Source organism: Euleptes europaea, chromosome 3 (assembly GCF_029931775.1).
Source record: "Euleptes europaea isolate rEulEur1 chromosome 3, rEulEur1.hap1, whole genome shotgun sequence".
NCBI lineage: Eukaryota > Metazoa > Chordata > Lepidosauria > Squamata > Sphaerodactylidae > Euleptes > Euleptes europaea.
The window spans coordinates 40,498,154-40,520,547 of NC_079314.1; the positions used below are offsets into that span (position 1 = coordinate 40,498,154).

Sequence of the window (22,394 nt, forward strand, 5' to 3'; positions counted from 1 at the left end):
GATTTCACGGTTTTACACTCAAAAATTAAGACGAAAGGCCTTTATGGTCCAATTTTTTCCTGAGCTGGTTTATTTCAGTCCACATTCCTACTTGTCCTATTTTTAATCTTTGTACCGATAATAATCTATTCTCTCTTTAAGAGGGTTTCTAATACAACGAACTGCGATTGTCCAAACAGTGTCTGATATGAACATTTACATCTCCGATGTCTCTGTTGTGCCTCATGTTCTGACTGGCTGCTGCAAATGTCAGAGGTAATGAGATATCGGGGGTTCAGGTTCTCTTAGCTCCCACCTGCCTCTAGTGGTTTCATATCAAGACAATGCATTTTTTCCTGTTGAACACGATGATTGGTCCTTTTTAATAAAAGCTTCACTGTCTGCTTCTTGATCCCATGTTTTGTAGTTAAAATAAAGCCTCAAACAGCATACAGCTACTACAGGAATAGACATTTTTTTAAAAAATCGAAAGCTACTCGAAAATAGACATTTTTGAAGCAACACTAATAAATTAGGAACTTAAATAAATACGATACTTAAAAAAATAGAACATTTCAGAACAAAAAAATCCTATGCCAATTTTAACAATATATTCTACTTAAAAGATTTTTTTTGTAGTAAAAATATAACCATGTTCTAAGCGTTCCAGTCATCATTTGTATCAGTAACAAGCTGAGGTTGTGTGTGGCCTTTAAAAAAATCTTTTTGGCATATGCAGTTAAACTTATTTTTTTATGAACAAGGCAGGTATTTTAAAAATATATATATGTAATAATGTAAATATGAATTAAAGCCTTAAAAGGTACCAATACAGTACTTGAGGATGCAGAATTCTTTGTTGTGCATTAAAAGCTGTTCTCATTGCTTCTCAGATGCAGAAACACAACTAGAGAGTCCACTGGATCTCACTTAACTCTGCTGCATCTCCCAGACCCCCTTCAGCTTCTAAGTAATTCATAAGAGCAGCCATGTTAGTGTCGTTTTCACACACTGCATCGAAATCCAACTGAGTGGGGTCACCTAGGAAAACAACAAGGAATGCACAACCATAACATTTCAACACAGGATCTATAATTCGCCATTTACTCACAAGCATACAGTATCTGGGGGGAGGAAAGAACTTTGACATCTTATCTTTAATTTCATGCAAGTGTTACAAGGCAGATAAGTATGAAATACTCTAACAATAGAAAATATTATTCAGTAAATTCAGGGTGCGAACAAAGAAACCAGACCAGCTGTCTTCATTGCAGTCTGGACGTTCTTCTTAGAATGTCTGAGGGTTAACATAATGCAGTAGTTGCAGCAGAAATAGGTGAGGGGCTTTGCAAATGCCAAGTTATTTAATCCACACAAGCATAGAGTAGTACCTCTAATAAAAAAATACCATTAAATACAATTGTAGATTTCTGACATCAATCTCTTTAAATTTAACAAACAAAATACAGGTTGTCAATTCACCAGGTAAAGTTCCAAAATAAATAAATACTTAGAGAAAATTCAACAAAATCAGATTGTGGATAAGTCAAACAAATTCAAGTAACAAGTTAATGTTCAAAATATAGTTATCCAACAAATAGGTAAAAATGTAAGGTAAAGGTCCCCTGTGCAAGCACTGGGTCATTCCTTACCCATGGGGTGATGTCACATCCTGACGTTTACTAGGCAGACTTTGTTTACGGGGTGGTTTGCCAGTGCCTTCCCCAGTCATCTTCCCTTTACCCCCAGCAAGCTGGGTCCTCATTTTACTGACCTCGGAAGGATGGAAGGCTGAGTCAACCTTGAGCCGGCTACCTGAAACCAACTTCCGTCGGGATCGAACTCAGGTCATGAGCAGAGCTTGGACTGCAGTACTGCAGCTTACCACTCTGAACCACAGGGCTCCTTATCCAACAAATACAGGTAGTAAATTCCACAGGTGATGTTCACGGCAGGTTGTAAATTCCATAGGTGGTGTTTGACAAGTTCCAGGGTATATACTTGTTTCGTGAAAATGACTTCTTCAGTTACTGTTCTACAACTGTATTTAATGGTATTTATTGATTAGAGGTACTACTATATGCTTGTGCATATTTGATATTTCTAGTACCTTCATTTCCCCTAGGGTCTTTTGTTTAAATTATTTAATCCAACTGATTCTATTTCAATTTTTAAAAAGAAAAAAGGACCATGAGGACAACTTCCACATTTCCCTTTTATGCATATTTAAGCACTTAAAATAAGACCTAAAATAAACTGCCACTTTTGCACTGAAAAAGGACACAACCCAAAACATTATCATTACAAGATAAGATTATCATTACAAGATAAGAGTATCTTGTAATGAGAATGTTTTGGGATGTGTCCTTTTTCAGTGCAAAAGTGGCACTTTATTTTAGGTCTTATTTTAAGTAAATTTTCATAAATAGCCAATGTTGACAGGTTATCAAATGGCTCCAGCCAGGATACCTGAATTAAAGCTGATTTAGTCCACAGAAACCCAAGCTTTCGTACACCCTATGGCAAACACCGTTTTGTAAAAAAAAAAAAAAAGTGGAAAGAGAGACAGTTTGACATGAGCCAAACTGAAAATTCATCATCTAAGCTCTCCTGAATATTTAGGCAGCCATCTATGTATTTAAACTGGGCAGCTGAAGTCACATGACCCCGAGCTTCTTTACAGTGGGTGGGATGCTTGTGCTGGATACACTGCCTTGAGAAGATGAGTGGTACCCTCTGGTAAACGATTCAAGGTTTGTGTTTCTAAATACACCGCTTGGCCCACCATTACTAGAGGCCAACATATGCAGGCATTAAATGGAACTGAGCAACGAACAAATTAAGCTTTGAAGCCCTTTATACAGGGAACTCAATTAGAGTACTTTCAGGTTGACAGGTGGATTCAAACCCTGTCAGACTGCATTAACAAAGCACACCTTCAGGGTTTCTTTCACTCTAGGCTTTTCATACAAGCCGGCATACAGGCAAGCTCAGAGCACTGACAGCGCAGTCCTATGCAGAGTTACTCCAGTCTAACTGCATTGACTTCAATGGGCTCACTCCAGAGTAACCCTACAGAGGATTGCACTGCAAGCTACACCAACTATTTCAGAGGCTGAAGATATATTTCACTAAAAATAAATAATAAAAATAACTTACTAAGAAGTGGTGCATTGCTAGGGAATGAAACAGTGCCCTGATTTTGCCCTGAAGTTTCCAAATCTTCCATCACAGACGGACATAATTGAATCAGTTCTTTATTTGGCACCTGAGAAGACAAACAAAATGGTGACAAATGGACACCAATCAATTACATGATGAAAAACATCAGCCCCAAAGCTTTCAATAGAGGAACATTCATTAGCTCTTTGAGAGGACTTGGGTTCCAAGTAATGGGTAAGCTGCAAGTGGCAATGCTTCGTATTTGCCAAATATTTACAGTGCTTTCTGAAATTTTAGATTATTTAGCCTATTAAAGTTAGTGAACTTAATTAAATTTGCTCAGTGCTGGATTGTGGCCTAAAAATGCTCCTTAATAAAGCTCCCAGAAGAGCTGCTCAGGAGAAGGTACCTACAAGTAATGGCTTGTAGGTTCAACCGGCAGTTTGTAGTCATGTGAGAAAACTCTGGCAGATATGTTTTAAGGTAATATGTCCCCAGGAATTACTATGGTACAAAAGAACTTCTTTCATGCTAGCCAATCTGTGAAGATACATTAACACAAGCTACCAAATTTGCAGAACTGTTGCCATTTGCTATGGAGTACTGAGGCAGCAGCAAGATAGATCAAATCCAATTACTGGTTTCCTCAACAGTAACAGTTGGTGTCTAATGTTTTACTGATACTCACATTACTGCAAGTTACTGTTATAACTGGGGAAGAAGACTTCCTCATAAGATCTGAAGGACTTAACTCGCCAAGAGGTGGAGTCGTATGTAATCTATGTAAAAACAAGAGGCAGTACTAAATACTTATCGCAAATCCTTCAACAGAAGTGTGGCAATTGATTTTTAAAACCAAAACCAGAGCTTGAGTATTTTTATTTATTTATCGGCCACCTGTCTCACCGAGACTGAAGCAGATTCCACATTATAAAAAACAATTCAGACATCTAGTAAACAATACAATACAACTAGGATTACACAGTGAAAAAACAATGCAAACAGAAAACCACCTATGCCATGCCATATCTTAAATGAAGTAGAAAGTAGATTACAAAGGTAGAGGGCAGAGAAGTAAAGGCAAGATGATACCTACAATAAACATTGCAATAGACTAAAATCAGCTCCTAAGAAGCCATCATAAACCTGCATTTTTCTTTTAGAAATCCTAATTTTAATATTGTCAGTCCCAACAAATTTGTTTGGGAAAGCCATGTCACACTCAGTTGTCGGAGATCCTTAAATTCGGAATGAACAATCAAATGGCCACTTGGTTTAAGCGGAGAATATGTAGACCGGATTGTCTAGGTCAGAGCTCTACAATCCATTGTCAGTTGGGCAGGATGTTAATGATGAAGCAAAAGGAGATCTGAATCGAATAAGGAGATCAAGAAAGTGCAGTGTACTAGCATCTGCCCTTCATGCTAGAAGTGCCCTTGAATGTGAAGAACTTTTTCAAAAGAAACACAAAGGAGAAAAGTATATTGTATATGTGCGTACTTAAAAACAAACAAACCCTGATCGTTAGCTTTTATTAGAAGCTTTATTTCATCAACATTTAACTAACAGTTACCTTTGCAAATCTAAGACTTCATTTGCGATCTCTGTTCCAATGCTTCCAGCCCCAAGGATAGTTCCTGTAGACATCCCTGGTACACCAAGAAATGATGGCTTTGGCACATCTACATTTGGAGAAAGAAAAGTTTTACACTGTTTCCCAGACTGACAGTTTTAACTCATGTGTTTTCTTTGCCTGCGTTACAAATGCAGGAATTGGACCTTCTTCTTTTTGTTTCAATTATACATCTTTAACTGTTTACATAAGAGCCCCGTGGCGCAGAGTGTTAAGCTGCAGTACTGCAGTCAAAAGCTCTGTTCACGACCTGAGTTCGATCCCGACGGAAGTTGGTTTCAGGTAGCCGGCTCAAGGTTGACTCAGCCTTCCATCCTTCCGAGGTCGGTGAAATGAGGACCCAGCTTGCTGGGGGTAAAGGGAAGATGACTGGGGAAGGCACTGGCAAACCACCCCGCAAACAAAGTCTGCCTTGGAAACATCGGGATGTGACGTCACCCCATGGGTCAGGAATGACCCGGTGCTTGCACAGGGGACCTTTACCTTTTTAACTGTTTACATAATTTCATTTGCCGTGCTTATAACTAATTTAATGGAGTTTATCTCTGCCTTAACAATGTGCTATGGCATACAGGTGGTTTCTACACAGGGAGGGGCTTGTGTATTTTGTCCCAAACCCCGTGAAACTGCTCCACTGAGTTTCTCGGGGCTACGCCTTCCTCTTTGCAGACGCAAGTTCGCGCCAGCAAAAGGGAGCATTTCCAGGGCAAAAGGCCTCAGAGAGCTGACTAAAGTCAGCCCTGCCCCCGGGAATGTCCCCTTTGGCGCTGGCATGAGCCCTTACACTGGGGAAATGCCCATGTGTGGTGCTGCCACATGGCTCCCCAACACCAGCGTAAGTGGCCCTGCGCTGGTGTTAGTGCCAATTAACAGGCGCAAGTGGCACTAATGTCGGCGCAAGTGGCACTAATGTTGGAACAGGGGTCACGCCGGCTCCAATCCCTTTTGGTCCCTCCCCCTTCACGATTGCTCTGCCCCTTTATTGAAAGAATAATAGTTGAAAACTCACAGCACCTGTTACACTTACTGTTATAATGGTATATAAAGTTAACAATATTTTAATGCAGATTATTTAAAAAATAAAAAGCCCTCCATTGGTGGGGGGAAGAAATGGCTGCCGTGGGGACAGGATCATGGGAAATTGCTACCACGTGGGAGGGAAATCTGAATTTTCCCAACTACTCAGCGGCCATCCAGGCTTTACTGAATCTTTCCCAAAACTTCAGAGTAAGGCAGGTTTGAGTAAGAGTGGATAAAACCTGGGGAAACCAGGGTGGTGTAGTGGTTAAGAGTGGTAGATTCTAATATGGAGAACTGGGTTTGACTCTCCATTCCTCCTCATGAGCGGCAGACTCTAATCTGGTGAACCAGGTTGTTTTCTCCACTCCTACACATGAAGCCTACTGGAAGACCTTGGGCTACTCACAGTTCTCTCCGAACTCTCTCAGCCCCACCTACCTCACAAAGGTGTCTGTTGTGGGGAGAGGAAGGGAAGTCAATTGTAAGCCGATTTGAGACTCCTTAAAGGTAGAGAAAAGCGGGGTATAAAAACCAACTCTTCTTCTTCCCGGGAGGTGTATAAATGCACCATTATGCTGTGGGAAGCAGGAAAAAAAACTCTGCTTCTCAACTGCATTGAGCCCGGAACAGATAATCTTGTGGAAATGGTCATAGTTACTATAGATTTTTTTAAAATCCAGTTCATTTTCTCTTGTTCCTTCATTTCCCCCCACCCTATGACAGTAACCAAAGCAATAATGATATACTGCTTTCATTCAAGTATTCGAATCGTTTGTCTACACAGCCAATTCAGAAAAAATTAAAAGAACAAGTAGTCAAACTGACTCCAAACAAAACATGTAAATGCCTTTGAGTAATGCCATAATTTCATACTGATTTGAAGCAACAGGTCCATGCCCTAGCCTTCCAAATTGTGGATATATATTAAACAACATTATATACTTATGCCACTTAGTATCTGAAGAAAAAGATGAGATTGATGTTGTTGCAGTAAGGCCACAACTAATGAGACGATACCTTTTTATTAAAATGAGAATTAAAAATCAGAAGACAGAATGCACGGGCATATTTTATTTGAGCTTGTGGACACCCTATAGCAATAGACTGTACCTCCAGTGATATTTTGATGAGCAAATAAATAATGAGTACTGACTTCTCTGTGGGAAGTACTAACTCTTCATCCTGCAGTAGTGTGGCTGTCCCCAGGGGTAACCTTCAATACCACATATGGGGAGAGCCCCAGCACCAAGAAAGCATGAGCAGTCCTGAGAAATGGGGAAGACCGAGAAGCCTTCAGTGTACCAGTGAAACAGAACAGATGTATTCTGGCAGTGGTTGGGGGAATAACTCACACGGAGGATTAAAAATTGCCTGGTCTCTGTAGAATATGAGACACATCCAAGCCAGTGTTTGAAATGGAATTGTCCATTGATGGTGTGCTGCTTTTGCTGATTCTGTTAAGAGCTTGAGAGTCTTGCTGGATCTTGGTCTCATGTTGGAGAAACAGATGTCCATGACAGTGAAAAATCCATTTTTTTCCAGCTACTGCTAGTTAGGGAGCTGGCTTTCTATTTGCAGGTGCTTGATTTGGCCAAGCTAATCCAAGTTTCAGTAACCTCAAGGCTAGACTACTGTACATGCTGTACCTGAGGCTGCCCTTTAAGAAGCTCCGAGAACTGCAGCTGGTACAAAATGCCTGATTATTATCTGGGGCTAGCAGACGAGACCTTATCAGTCCTATTCTGAGGTCCCTTCACTGCCTGCTGATGAATTTCCAGTCCAAATCAAGGTGTTGGTGCATGAGCACGGGCAGAGGAGGAATGCCCAGCTGGTGGGGGCATACAGAGTTTTCAGATTGGATTTAATGTGCTGTTTTATTAAATTGTTTTGTATTATTTTTATTTGGTTGGCACCCACTTTGGGTCCCGGGATGCCCAGGGGAAAGGCAGGAAAAGTAAGAAAGATCAATTAACCTTCTTTGAGTATTTTAATACATGATGCTTTAATACAAATTAATTAACTTTGGACCTTGACCAAAGAGCTACCTGAGGTTCACAGAGTGTAATGTATGCCTGGTGGAATTAATTTTTTCTTTCATACAGCTGACTTCCTATGGCTAAAATGCTTTAGAAGGGAATTTCAATGGGGTGGATCCAACCATCATCCAAGGAGCCATCCTTTGACTTAAGTGGCTCTTTCTTCAATTAAAAAGCCACTCAAGATGAAGAAAAGCTCCTGACACTGGATGAAGGCTTCAGACTTTGTTCAGTGAAGAGGTAAGATACAGGAATGATTCACCCCAGTACACAACGGAGACTCTTATTCCAGAAAAACAAATCTAAAGTCTTTTATATATTTAAACACTGATAAATATAAATCCGGACCCTTTATTAGATCTTTTTTAAAGGTAGCACGCCAAAGTGAAGTTTTCACACAAGAACAGAGCACTGTCTGAATTATATTCAATAATATTTCTAGGAAGAATATACAAGCTATCCTCACAATAAGAAACAGCACTTGCCTTCTGAAGACAGGGAACTGCAGGGTAGCAGGGCTTCTTCACCCAACTCATTATGGCCTCTACAAAAAATAATATTTAAGTGAAAGAGTTATTTTTTTCCAAGACCCAAATTTCGGTTCTCTATAGTTTACCAAAAAGAGTTGAAGTTTTAAAGCAGAGGCTTTTCCATATGTAAAATGAACTTGATTTTTTTAAAGAGCCAATGGACAATGGGATGACAGGACTACACTTGCCAGGTCTGCCTATGGCTCGCTTCTGCTTGCTCTTGGAAATGGCTTATTACTGTGCACTCTGATGGAAACTTGTATAAATGAAGCAAGCGCACATGAATGAACGCACTACCTGAACCCCACACCCTTTCTGTGTGTGTGTAAAGTGCCGTCAAGTCGCAGCCAACTTATGGCGACCCCTTTTGGGGTTTTCATGGCAAGAGACTAACAGAGGTGGTTTGCCAGTGCCTTCCTCTGCACAGCAACCCTGGACTTCCTTGGTGGTCTCCCATCCAAATACTAACCAGGGCCGATCCTGCTTAGCTTCTGAGATCTGACGAGATCAGGCTAGCCTGGGCCATCTAGGTCAGACACCCTTTCTACTACCCATCTAAAAGAGCAATCTCAAAAAGGGCTATTCAGAATCCCAATCAATGAAGCTTACGCCCAAGACAGCATTCCTAGGACTGCACTGTAAATTAAACAATGTATGGACTGTGATTTTTTTAGGTCTGTGCATGTTAGTGTTCCCATACCAGGAGTGTCAGAGGCCAGAAGGGCAGAGCTAGCAGACACAATCCTGTTGCCCCAATGATTGTTCATTTTATCTGTGACCAATGCGGAAAAGATCCCAAGTCCAATTAGGAAGCTTAGTCAAACATCTAACAAGGCTATTGCAATGAAAATAAAGTGTTTTTCAGTCAATTCACTATTCCTTCCACATAACAGTAAAGACAATCATGGACTTAACACTAAGACATAAACGTAGTTATACCGTTATTTATAATTTTACTGTATTTATAATATATCTTTTTGCTCAGCAAGATAAATAAAACAGAGACATAATGCTCTCCAGTATTCTGGTATACAGGATGATGCTTGATTGAAAAATAATAAGACCCACTCAAGCCGCAACAAACGAACGTCACAACTGGCATCCTTGGGGAACCAGGGTTGTTGGTTTGGTTGGTAACCAAACAGGGCCCCACTGCCTGCTCCTCCATAGCTTGACAGCAGCTGGAAGAGGAGCAGGCAGCAGGTTCTGGTGGGCTCCTGGCCACGGGCACCACCAGCAGGGAGGCCGTGTAGGTGGTTTCCATGGCCAGAATGCAGTTCCTCCCACCATACCATTATACAGCTGACTGGCAGTACGAAGGGGCATGAGACACATTCTGGCTGCATTTCAGCCATAGCCAGAACGTGTCTCCCCCCACCTACCCACCCAATAGCATTCAGGTAGTATGGGGAGCAGCAGACACATTCCATCCATGATTAGAATACGCCTTCCCTCCATACTGCCAATCAGCTGTATGGTGGGTGAGGATTTAATGGGCCAGGACACATCCAAGACTGTTAGTCCCTACCCACCACATGCTGATCGAGACAGGGAGCAAAGGCGCTACCCATGAGCTAGCATCACCTATGGCTGGAACTCAGAGCCCCCTGAGAGAAGGCAGTGCCAACCAGCATGACAGTAAAGAGAGTATGCTGATTAACCAAGTGCCAGGTATCACAAATCTCACTGCATATGTTTTTACACTAAAAATGATCATAATGGACAGGGGACGCACATCCAACTTTTGATGTTAACTTGGCAGTATTCATATCTAGACTTAAATCTATACAAAGAAATAGACCTTTGATGTGATCAGAAACTTACAGAACTGTATTGGTTGACACAATGTATTCCAGTTCTTTGGTCCATGGATTTACGAAACTGAACCACTGACTTTTTAATGTGACAAAAGAACCATCTTTTGCTTTGAATTTGTAGGAATTTGTAATTAATTTTTCTTTACTTTGCAGCACTACAGAAAGAAACACACACGTTTGAGCCCAACAGATTGTAAGCAAAATCAGCATTAAGATCTGTTGTTAACTACTATATCACCTCTTTATATATAGCTTGTAATACGTTATATCGTGGCCCCTAAATGTCGCTCATTCATCCCAACGCTCACATCATAACGCAGGTTACTTGGATTTCCCACCTTGCAAGGCTCAGAGGCAGTACCTTGCTCAAGGGCATAAAGTGAGTCTGCTTCTGAACAATGATGTGAATGAGAGCAACCCAAAGCAGAAATCACAGCTCCGTTTTGTGTGCCCAACCAAGGAAATACTATGGTCTCTCTCTAACCAGAGAGATGCCATGTCTCTCTCTCACCAGAAGAGAAAAACATTTCACAGAAAAGCCACAATACTCCCTGGAAAAATAAATGAGTTAGGCAAGTAGATATTTACAAGGATGCACAACTACATGGCCCAGGCAAAACTAGCTAGCGCAGAATCTACTCCTGTAATACATGTCTGTATTTGATAGGGCTGGTAAAAGGCCTGGAGGAAAATTTCTTGTCCCTTTAATAGAGGCCTAATGTGTGAAAAATAAGCAGTGGAAACATTTGATAGCATGAAGGTAAATAATATCCCATGACGTCTCTATTAAAGGGGGAGGACATTTTGTCTGCAGGCATTTGGCATCCCTAGTATTTAATAGTTCATGTCGGTGATATTTATATGCTAGCGCTGTTGTAGAAACTCTTGGGGTTTCTTTTCTTCCTTACTTTGTACATATCAATACATCTACTTCCAAATTGCGCTGTAGAGAATATGGTTGATAGAGCAGCAAAATGAAGCTCGGGACAGACCAGGGAGGGAGGGGGTTTTCTTTACAAACCCAATGGAAATCACAGAGTTGAAGAAAAATCTGAAATCTTAAAAATAAAATACATTGGAGGAGGGAGTTTTAAAATGAATCAGGCCCAGTTGGCGGCCATTGCACCACTGGGCCTGGCCTGGCACCAGCACAGGCCACTGCGTTAGCCCAGCACTGGAGGCCGCAGCACAACTTGGCCAGACTTTTTCTGGGGAAGAGGCTGCCAGGAGTAGGGAAGCTGGAAAAACTGAAGATGGTTGGGGGAAAATAAAAGTAGGTTGGCTGGTGGGTGGAAAGGGAAAAAAGGAAGCAGGAAAAGGAGAGCAGCTTTGGGGGCTGCCATAGAAGAGAACAAAGAAATAGTAGGAGAGGGTGATACAGGGGGAAATGAAATGCCCCTCGCAAGTCCTTGTGGGTCCCCCACTTGTTTATACTGAAAAAAGCTGCACTAAGGCTATACCCTATGGGGAAAAAAATTCTGCTCCAGCTTACTAACTGAGCAATTCCTGCATGTAAAATATAGGAGGGGCTGTCACTCAATGGCCACAGCATCTGCTTTACACACATAATCTCCTGGGTTCCATCCCCAGCATCTCCAATTAAAGAAATCTGGTGCAGTGAAAAATCTCTGCCCAGAACCTTGGAGAGCCACTGCCAGTCACAGTAGGCAAGACTCAGGTAGACAGACCACTGGTCTGACTCAGCTCAGGGAAGCGTGATGGATGTGTTCAGCATCAGTGATTCTATGTGAATTTGATCAGGGAGATTCTGAGAGTAGATCTTCCTCTGGTATGAAATATCTGTAGGTCACAGGCATTCTCTCCACTATTAGTTCTAAGTATAATATTGGAAGATGTTTAGAAACTTTGTACCCACACAAAGTTCTCACATGATGCTGTTAAAGCAACACTGCAAAAATCCAAGAGTTAACTACATAACTGCAGATCAACACTTTGCCACATCTTTACTAAATTGAACACTAGCTATCTCCATGAATGTGGGAGTATCCTAGGAAACTCTACCCACAGTTGTCCAACAGAATTATTAATCCATGTGCATAAGAAATAAAGATTTCTTTATTTATAAAGAAGAAACTCTACCCACAGTTGTCCAACAGAATTATTAATCCATGTGCATAAGAAATAAAGATTTCTTTATTTATAAAGAAGAAACTCTACCCACAGTTGTACAACAGAATTATTAATCCATGTGCACAAGAAATAAAGATTACATAGATTTATTGTTATCTTGGCCTGTTTAATACTAGGCGCTCAAAGCAGTTTCTCCCACACTTCAGATGCAGTAGTAGGCAGTGTTAATATAAATTAACTAGGGAACAATGTGGATGTGCTGTACCTGCTTTGTGTTTATCAGTTAGATGACTATGATCATCTTGGTGGAAGTATTCATAGCAAGAAGTTCCTAAAAGCTCTTGAGGCAGATAACCTAAAATTGCTGTTGCTCTGTAAGTAAACATTAAAAACTCAATAGGTTTGTGAACATACAAAAGAGTCTCTGTAATATTTTATTCTAAACAGAAAATGCATATCAAAAGCAACAGATGCTTGTGTCTGAAATGAAATGGCACTAAAACTAAAATTTAAACACAATCATAAGACAAAACAAGAGAGTTACAAGGTTGCTCTAATGGCAGAGTAAAATCACATTTTAGGTGGCAGTTTTGAACTCCGGAACTGTGAGCTATTTATTTATACTGGTAACTTTACCAAATACAGACTGCCAGTTACCCTTTTGAAGTTGGCACTGATTAAAGTCCCTAAATTAAACACAGCTGTTACAATTAGCAAGTGATGCTCTAAACATTTTATTTTAACTAGTGGACTTCAAGCTATTTTAACAAGTGCTGATAACTCAGTAGGAGACCTGCAGACAAAGCACGACATTCCAGGCCACTGAAAACTTTAGCCAACTAGAAAGAGATTATATCAAATTTTAAAAAGTGAATATGCTTACCGTTGATCTACAAAAACAAATTTTCCATCCATGGCAAAACGCGTTACAAATTCAGTTGGCTTCACCTTTATTTCTCCACTTTTTTGAGGAATAACGTAAGGGTGTAATCGCCCAATTGCAACAAGACAGTTATAGTTACTGCTGTCTTTTTCCACATCATTCTCGTCTTCTACACCCACCTCATTAGGAGGCCAACTCTTCAGATACCCAGTGCAATGAACAGTACAGTACTTTTTATGATCTAATTTAGTCAAAACACAAAACAGGTTTTCATTTTCTTCCCTAAAAGATCAGATATCATGTTAACCTAAAGACATGGTCCCTACAAATCTATCCATTACAGTGCAGTTAGATTTGTAGTATGAACAGTCTAAAATCTTAACAAATTTAAATTTGTTATATTTTACACAATTTTTTAAAATTCACTATTACCCATGAAAGTGTGATTCCAGTCTTATAAAGATTTGCAAAGGTACTTCACAAGCACTGGCAATTAAAATGAGTTCTTTCACATAAGAAGAAAATTCTAACTTCTCAAACTTAGATTAAAATCAGTTTAGAAACTGACAACTGGGAACCCGCAAGGGAATGCAGGGAGGCATGTCATTTTTCCCTCTCCCACTATTTCATTTTCCCTTTCCTGAAATCGCCCCATAGCCTCTCCCCTTTTTCAGCTTCCTTCTCAACCACAGCCAATCTGCCCCTCTGTCTTCAGCTTTCCCCAGCATCCTCTACCTAGGAAAACTACGGCACAGTTGTCCTGTGCCAGCTGCTGGGTCAGGCCTACTTGCGTGGTAGGGAACCCTCAAGGACTTGTGAGAGGTACATCACTTTCCCCTGTATCCCCCTCCCCACATTATCTACCCTTTCCCAGCTTCTGGCAACCCCCACATCTCCCCTCTTCCTGCTTCATTCTCTCTTTATTAGTCATTCACCAACCTACCTTTTATCTGCCTCCTTTATTGTTCATTCACTTCATTTATACACTGCCTTTCTCCATAGTGAGGATCAAAGAGCTCACATCATTCTCCTTTCCTCCTTTCTATCCTCACAACAACCATGTAAGGTAGGTTAGGCTGAAAATATGTGACTGGCACAACATCACCTATTAAGCTTTCATGGCAGACTGGTGATTTGAACCTGGGTCTTCCAGACCCTACTCTAAAGCTCTAACTGCTACACTACTCTGGCTTTCATAGGGTGGCTGCTGATGAACAGTAGCAAGGAGCCAGGTCTAGGTGAGTCATGCAAGTTGGGTGGCATCAAGTTACCAGGTGGTTGCTGCCAGACCTGGCCCTGATGAGTCCTCTCTCAACAGCCAAAATAGCCTTGGAAAGGCTCACATAAGCTGGTTCTTGTGGGTTATCCGGGCTGTGTAACCGTGGTCTTGGTATTTTCTTTCCTGACGTTTCGCCAGCAGCTGTGGCAGGCATCTTCAGAGGAGTAACACTGAAGGACAGTGTCTCCAGTGTTACTCCTCTGAAGATGCCTGCCACAGCTGCTGGCGAAACGTCAGGAAAGAAAATACCAAGACCACAGTTACACAGCCCGGATAACCCACAAGAACCAATGAACTCTGACCGTGAAAGCCTTCGACAATATTTTGAAAGGCTCACATAAGCCATTCCTAGAATGCTGTGGTTGCCCAGCAACGGTTACTGGGGGCTTCCATTTGTTAAAGCTACAAGAGCTCTTTTATCATTTGGGTTTTTTTAAACCCCCCATGTTTGTTGGTTTGTTTTAGATTTCTGATTTTTCTGCAAACCTGGAGTGTTCTTCAGGTTTATAGAAAGATATGTCTTGTCCATTCATTAATCCAGTCTACAGATTTAAGTATCCTCAGATCGGGCTGACTCAGTTGCTGGTCACTACTAAAGACTGCTTGGAAGGGATAACGTTACCAGTGAGAAAGGCTCCATATAAAAGCAATATCAGAAAAAGGCTGGGATAGAACTCTTCTTTATGTCATGTTAGTTTTATACAGCCAAGAAATCAGAAGGAGATTGAGACTAGGAAGGGCAGCCATGAAGGAGCTAGAAAAGATTTTGAAGTATAAGGATGTGTCACTGGCCACCAAGACTAGATTAATTCATGCCATCGTATTTCCTATGTATGGGTGTGAAAGCTGGACAGTGAAGAAAGCTGATAGGAAGAAAATAAATTCCTTTGAAATGTGGTGTTGGAGGAGAGTGTTACGGATACCGTGGACTGCCAAAAAAACAAATCAGTGGGTTATAGATCAAATCAAGCCTGAACTGACCCTAGAAACTAAAATGACTAAACTGAGGCTTATCGTATTTTCGTCACATCATGAGACGACAAGAGTCAGTGGAAAAGACAGTCATGCTAGGAAAAGTTGAGGGCGGCAGGAAAAGAGGAAGACCAACAAGTGATAGACTGACTCAATAAAGGAAGCCACAGCCCTCAATTTGCAAGATCTGAGCAAGGCTGTCAAAGATAGGACATTTTGGAGGACTTTCATTCATAGGGTCCCCATGAGTCGGAAGTGACTTGACGGCACTTAACACACACACACACACACACACACACACAGTTTTATACATAAAGCCGTGGGGTTCTTTTTAAAGTGGAAGAACATTCAAACATGCACCCTCAATTGGTATATTCCAGCAAATGATGCAAAATACAATGTTACTGGAGCTTGCTCCAATACCTGGCACATTTTCACAGCCCAAGTTACAGGCGTTAGGTCAGGTAAACAGTTTAGTTTGACACACTGCTGAATGGAGCATTACCACTTGCAGCATCAGCTTTGCCTCCTTTTTCGGCCGAAGTGAGACTCAGATCTTGTGAGAGTGCCTCACAAAATTTCAGCTGACCTTTTGGACTGTCTAAAGGAACCTAAAATAACTTTGCCAAGGCCCAGAGCAAGAGGAGGGTCAGTGATGTCTTCTCCCCCATGAGTACTTGCAGGTTCCCTTCTTGTACCATCCAAAAGAACTGCACTGGGTCCTCGTTTCATATTTCATAGTATGCGAGGGTGAACTGAGATGACAACTGATGCTAAAAACAGTCTACCAGTACAAATAAGTACATATGTTCAATGGTGTAAATAGAAGTTAGGGTACACCAAGCAAACTCCAGAAATATCAGCAGTATGGGCAGTATCTTGTATTCCACGCAGGGTTTCACTCAAGGTTAATAAGGTGGACTGCAGTATCATTCCATATCAGCTCAAATACTGCATCCTGGTTGCTAGCAAAAGGCCACTGATGAATCCATAGAAGTTTCATCTGGATGCTTCTACAAGGTTATACCATTCCTCCCATATGTGTCAGATAATTCTATCTTTCAGGAAAAGTGCTTGGTCTAAGTACAAGTAGTACTGGGGAAATTGTTTGCTGCATTACTAAAAAGGCAACATGGGTGGCACTTAAGGAGCAAGCCAGTGCTGTTTTCAGTGATAGTGTGCAAGCTGTTACTACTAAACTATTAGAAAAGAACAGGAAAAGAACAACTTTTAGGAGCCTGTATGGTCATAGACCTTGGAATTAGAGACCATGACCCAGAACATTTAGTAGCACTGTGACAAGTTTCTTTCCTCTTGTAAATTAAGCTCTTCTAATGTCCCCTCAGATTTGGGCAAACCTATTTACAAGAGTTTCTGTGCAAGTACACAGAGCCGGAATCAGTTCATATTACTAAAGAAATAGCTTCTTTCCCAATTTGAGAAATACCTTTCTTTTTTGCACTTGGCAAAGACTCCTTTTCTTCTTTGACAATGTTTCTTGTATACTTTATTCGACAGAAAAACGACCGCCGAGCACCAGAATGCAGACCAGATGATCCTGCTTGAAAATCAGTATGGACTTGCAATCCAGCTTTTAAAGTTTAAAAGGAATAGAACACATGCATCAAATGTGAGGTATGAAAAACAGCTTGCAACTACATTAACTTGCATATCTTTAGATTGCTTCTGAAATTTTAACTCTTGTAATTAGCTATTTTAAAAGCTTCAATGAATTTAAATTGAAAAATGAAGAAACATGCTAGCCAAACAGACTCAAGAACAGTAGCAAGATATTTCACAACTTTAACCAATGGTATAGTATTTTTTATTAGAGTTAAATATAAGGTCCATACAACTTTCATCTCCAATTTGGTAAGGGGAAGATAAAAGCAACGTGACAATATTCATTCAAAACCATCTGCAAAGTAAATAATGCCTTTATGATAGAAATAAGATGTGGTTATATTAGGACTGGCACTTAACATGTTCAGAGCAGAGTGATTCTTGGTACTGAAGCATTTTATCCCAAGCTTGACCACACCAGGTCGTTTCTACTGATAAGATCTATTAAACACAAGAAAAATAAACTAGTATGCCTAGGGGAAAAAAGACATTCAAGATCTTGCCATACATCTCATAGCCTTAACATTGCTCATTTAGTATTATGCCTGCTGAGAATGGTTTTTAATTGTTAATGGACTCCCATAAACACATTAATATTTTGTTCATACAAACTATGTCCATAGGAACATATCTACAAATACTCTAACATATTTTTCTATATGCATGTATTACAAAATTGTGAAATCAAAGTATTTTTAGGCATACACTTACTTTTGGCATCTATTAGCTTTTCTCTTGGTGAAGCATCTGAAGATGAAAGTTGCTCTTTCACTTTGGCAACATCTTTTGGGTGAAGATAGTCAAAAAGACTTTGCCCAATCAAAGTGGCCTAGCAGAAGATAACATTATTAGCTTTCAAGCTTTCGCACATCCACTATACATACCCTCCCTAAATTATGATAATCAGAGTTCATTAAGTACTTAAGGTGCCTCATTATAATAATAACAACTGTGATTACCTAACTTGACTAGATCAAGTGATGACCCTTCAATGCACAGAGAGGCACTGGTTGATTGTCAAAGACTCTCCATTGCTAGATCAAGATATATTGGATTTATTTTAAGGATGTAGGTCAGCACCAAACAGACCGTGTTGTATATGGAACTTGGGGAAGTGTGTAAGTGGTCAGGTTAATTATTTTTTAAATTCCATTCACAAATATTAAGTTGTAGGGAGATGGGACTGCATCACTATTAGGTAAATAATGGGCTGGGGACATGTGGTGGTAGAAGAATTACTCAGTTAAGGGAAAAGAGGGACAGACCATTAGTTTCCCCCCTGTCCCAACCAATGAGACCCTGTTAGTCATGTCATGTCAACCTGCCATAGCGCCTGAAGGGGTGACGACAAATGAGTGGTCCGGACATACCTGAGACGCGGTCAGATTAAATGAGAGGAACTGCATTTCCGGAGACCTGATTGAGCAGGCTCAAAAACTTAGACAATATAGCAATTATGGAATTCTCTCTTCAGGGAGATTCATCTGTCCCCTTCCATCGTCTTCCATCAGCGGGTGAAGACTTTATTGTCTGGCATTCCTCACCGATTCTCATTGACCCTTCCTCATGGGTTCATGTGTTTATACTTTGTTTTATTTGGTAATTTTTTTGTTTATTTAAGTTTTTTTAAAGTTTGTTTGAATGTTTTCATTGTTTGTTTGCCACCTTGGAGACCCTACGTTGAGTGGAAAGGCAGCATAAAACAAGCCAGGGGCCTGGGTTTGAGCCTGGGACCTTCTGCACAGAAAGTAGATGCTCTGCCATAAAAGCAGAGCTCCTCTGCTTTCTCTTTGACTATGAAACACTCTCCCCACAAATATTTGGCTGGCACCAAGTATACTAAGTTTCCAGCACCTGCAATGGACATATTTGATCATCCCAAGCTCTCTATTAATTTTTTTCTGTTTAAGTTGTTCATGCCCCTGTCTTTTTGTGTTCTGGCTTTCAACGTTTGGTCTATGCTTAATACTATTGCTGCTGATTATTTTAGCACTAAGTAATTTTAATCTTTTTATTTTATTGCTGCTAGTATCCAGAGGCTGCTAAGAAATTTGCTGTTATGGTTGCTATTTTAGTGTGATGTCTCTTAGTATGTTATTAGTTTATTCTAGTAATTTTTAATGGTTTTAAATATATGTAAGCCACCTTAAGCACCATTTGTGGAAAAAACAGAAATGAATGAATGAATAAAACTTAAGTGCAGATTTCAAGACTTTTTTTTGGTGGTGGCACCCCCACCCTTGGAATGCTTTCCTCATTCAGACTTACCTGGCATTTATCTTCCTATCCTTGTGTGTGTGTGTGTGTGTGTGTGTGTGTGTGTGTGTGTGTGCGCGCGCGAGCGTGTGTGTGTTAAGTACCATCAAGTTGCTTCAAACTCATGGGGACCCTATGAATCAATATCCTCCAAAAGGTCCTATCATTAACAGCCTTGCTCAGGTCTTGCAAACTGAGGGCCGTGGCTTCCTTTACAGAGTCAATCCATCTCGTGTTGGGTCTTCTTTTCCTGCTGCCTTCAACTTTTCCTAGCATGATTGTCTTTTCCCCAGGCCAAATCATGTCTATTTACCCAGACTGTTAACCAAGGGGATCCATCTTACGGTCTGCCTCAAACCTGAGGACTGTTAAGTAATATCATTTTACACTGCTTTTCCTATTTTATGCTGCTTTTTGTTCTGGCAGGTTTTTTATTGACCCGGTTTTATTGGCTTGACTTAGTTACTGTTTCATTTACTCGTTGGTATTGTTTTATTGGGAGCCACCTCAAGCAGATTCTAGAGAGGCAGCATACAAATTTTCTAAATAAATAAACATTTCTTGATTTTTCACATACAATTTTAGTATCTGCATTGAACTAACTGCCCACATATATGTTCACAGCAAGAGCACTGATATCCTGGAACATTAAAATTTAGTTACAACAATGGAACTGGTTGCTGTTGACATTAACTAGCATAATTACAAGCACCATGAGAGAAACCTCGAGCAGGCAAGATTTGCCCATTATTCGCTACAAAACAGGAAAGAGCAACACATTGCAGAATCTCTTCCATCACAGCCAACAAAGGGAAGAACACATTTGCAGAACTGGCTCCCGTAACCAGATCAGGCCATCCAGTGTTCTAAGATAACACTTATCCTAAATATCTGCTGTGGCATATCTGACTGCAATGCCAAATGTGATCACTGAAATGCTGCCACCAGCACCTAGCCCAAAATTCAGATCATTTACTCGTTCAGTTGTTTGTGCACCTGAAAACAATAAGTTCTCTGCAGGTATAGCAAGCCTTACGATTGACAGCATATATTTTCCAATTAATCAATATCTTGATAAAAAGTTATGGCAAGCAGAAAATGAATCCTTACGGATGGAAACTGACTCACAAGGCTGCTGGCAGTACTTGCAGCCTCCATGCCATTTCCCTGGTACTGTAAGGGATAAAAGGGGGAATTCATATAACCATCTAGACTCACAGATCACAACATATGGAAGTCGCCAATTTATACATTACAGAAACAAAAGAGAAACTGGAGTGGCACATGAAACGAAATGGGGCCCAAGGATGGAAATTGCTGTAGTTCTAACATATTTATTCCAGTTGTTGGCAGTGACCATTACTTCACTGCCTATGCCTTTCCTTCATTCTTCCAAAGTCCCTGGCCAGGACACTCTCTAGCCTTCCTGCTGGAGCCTGGATTGTGGATTAACTTCACCCATGAACACGTTCTTCTCTTCTCCCTCAGCCTGCCTCCACTGCCCCTTCAGCTCTCACTAATGTCACCGGATATTCTGCCCACCATGCCTTTTAGAGCTTGGCATCTGGCTCACACAGGTTAAGCATCTACTTCTTTAAAATGATTAAAACACACACGGTAACCACTTCTTGGCATCCACTGGCTTCTCCCTTTCCTGGCGCCTGGGATTCTCTTATCCAATGGGGAAACTTTGGCTGTGGAAGAAGCCCCAGACTCAGAGGGGCCGGTCACTCATCTGGAGGGTTGTGGTGACTCATATCCCTGCCTCTCAGAGGCTAACACTGTGGGCATTCCCTGGGCATCAATATCTCCAGCTAGTTCACTGACTCTAAACACTCAGAGCCGAGACAAATGTGATGCAGAAGATCCATGATCAGATCTGCTGACAATTTTTTTCTTTATTTCAAAAAGGTCTGTGGAAGAATTAATTTGATTGGGGAAGCAGCACTGAATGAGAAAATGTTTAATCCTTTTCCCCCTACACTTGTCCCCTGATCCAAATTGCTTCATAAGCAGCTATCAGTATTGCTAGGGAAAGAATATAAGCATCTGTATTTAAACAAAATCCACAAAACAATATCACCTACTGGATCATAATTAAGGATCTTGGAAACTGATTCTGAAACAAACAAGATTTTCCCTCTGTCACATCCAACCACAAAGAGGAACCCATCTGCAGCCTATAAATTAAAGGGAAAAAATCAAACATTGAACACACTAACAAGCAAATATAGGCAGAAAAAAGACAACATCAGGACTCAGGAGAGGAAAGGAAGAGAAAGAACAGGAATCTGCAGGCATTCAGGTTCTATTGTTCCACTTGATTTTTGTAGTACAATCCTTCACATGTGTACTCAGCAATTTACTCTTAAATACTTGTTCACAGGATTGTATCTAAGTATGCTTGGTTCCTCCCAATTACTAGTGGGGAATTTTTTTTTGGGGGGGGGGGAGGCTCAGCAAAGCAAGTTTTTATTATGCTTATTCCCATTCCAGCATGCCAAAAGCATGCCAAAACATCCAAGATTAGCATGTTCTTTTAAGAGATTATCCATCCACATTTCTCACTTCACTATTTACTTAATTCATCTTGCAGGTTCCAAAAACTGAGTATGGTGGGTATTTTTCTGTTGCTGCCTTTCCAATAACCTCATAAATTAAAATCAGCTTGCCGATCCCAATACAGCCCTTTTCTACGAGCTAGTCAGTTCTTGTATTTTTCTTCAAGACTATCAATTTATCCATCAGCACTGCTTTTGCTAATACTGTTGATACTTATATGGGACATCTAGCATTAGCACAAGGGAGCAGCATAATCCCATACTTCCCTGCCACAGTGTAGCACAGAGCTCTAAACATCCACGCTGTTACCACAGCAAAATAAATGCAAGTAGCGCACAAAGCTAAAAATATGAAATTAAAATAGTCACTCTTGAAGAAGAAAATATTTTTGCAGGAATGCCACTTACAAAAGCTGTTACAAGCTAGCAAGAGCTTACAATGTTCAGTGCACATATAGGAAGTATACATATTTGAGAAAGAATGCCAGAGATCAGCATGCCAGACAATTTTGTTTTTTTTCCAAAGGGCCAGCAATAGGCCAGATGAGACCC

General features: G+C 40.6%; 1 protein-coding gene across 1 annotated transcript in view; it reads right to left on the reverse strand.

Moving 5' to 3' along the window:
* Positions 1-705: 705 nt before the first annotated feature.
* BMAL2 (basic helix-loop-helix ARNT like 2) overlaps positions 706-22,394 on the reverse strand; it is a 30,214-nt gene continuing 8,525 nt past the window's right edge. Inside the window, exons 6-16 of the mRNA XM_056845990.1 lie at positions 21,369-21,461; positions 17,737-17,854; positions 16,850-16,993; positions 13,152-13,392; positions 12,534-12,640; positions 10,185-10,332; positions 8,316-8,374; positions 4,715-4,823; positions 3,830-3,920; positions 3,139-3,247; positions 706-1,020 (exon numbers count right to left, since the gene is read on the reverse strand). Coding sequence (XP_056701968.1) covers positions 887-1,020; positions 3,139-3,247; positions 3,830-3,920; positions 4,715-4,823; positions 8,316-8,374; positions 10,185-10,332; positions 12,534-12,640; positions 13,152-13,392; positions 16,850-16,993; positions 17,737-17,854; positions 21,369-21,461 — 1,353 coding nt within the window. The 3' untranslated portion in view covers positions 706-886. The remainder of the gene's footprint in view (positions 1,021-3,138; positions 3,248-3,829; positions 3,921-4,714; positions 4,824-8,315; positions 8,375-10,184; positions 10,333-12,533; positions 12,641-13,151; positions 13,393-16,849; positions 16,994-17,736; positions 17,855-21,368; positions 21,462-22,394) is intronic.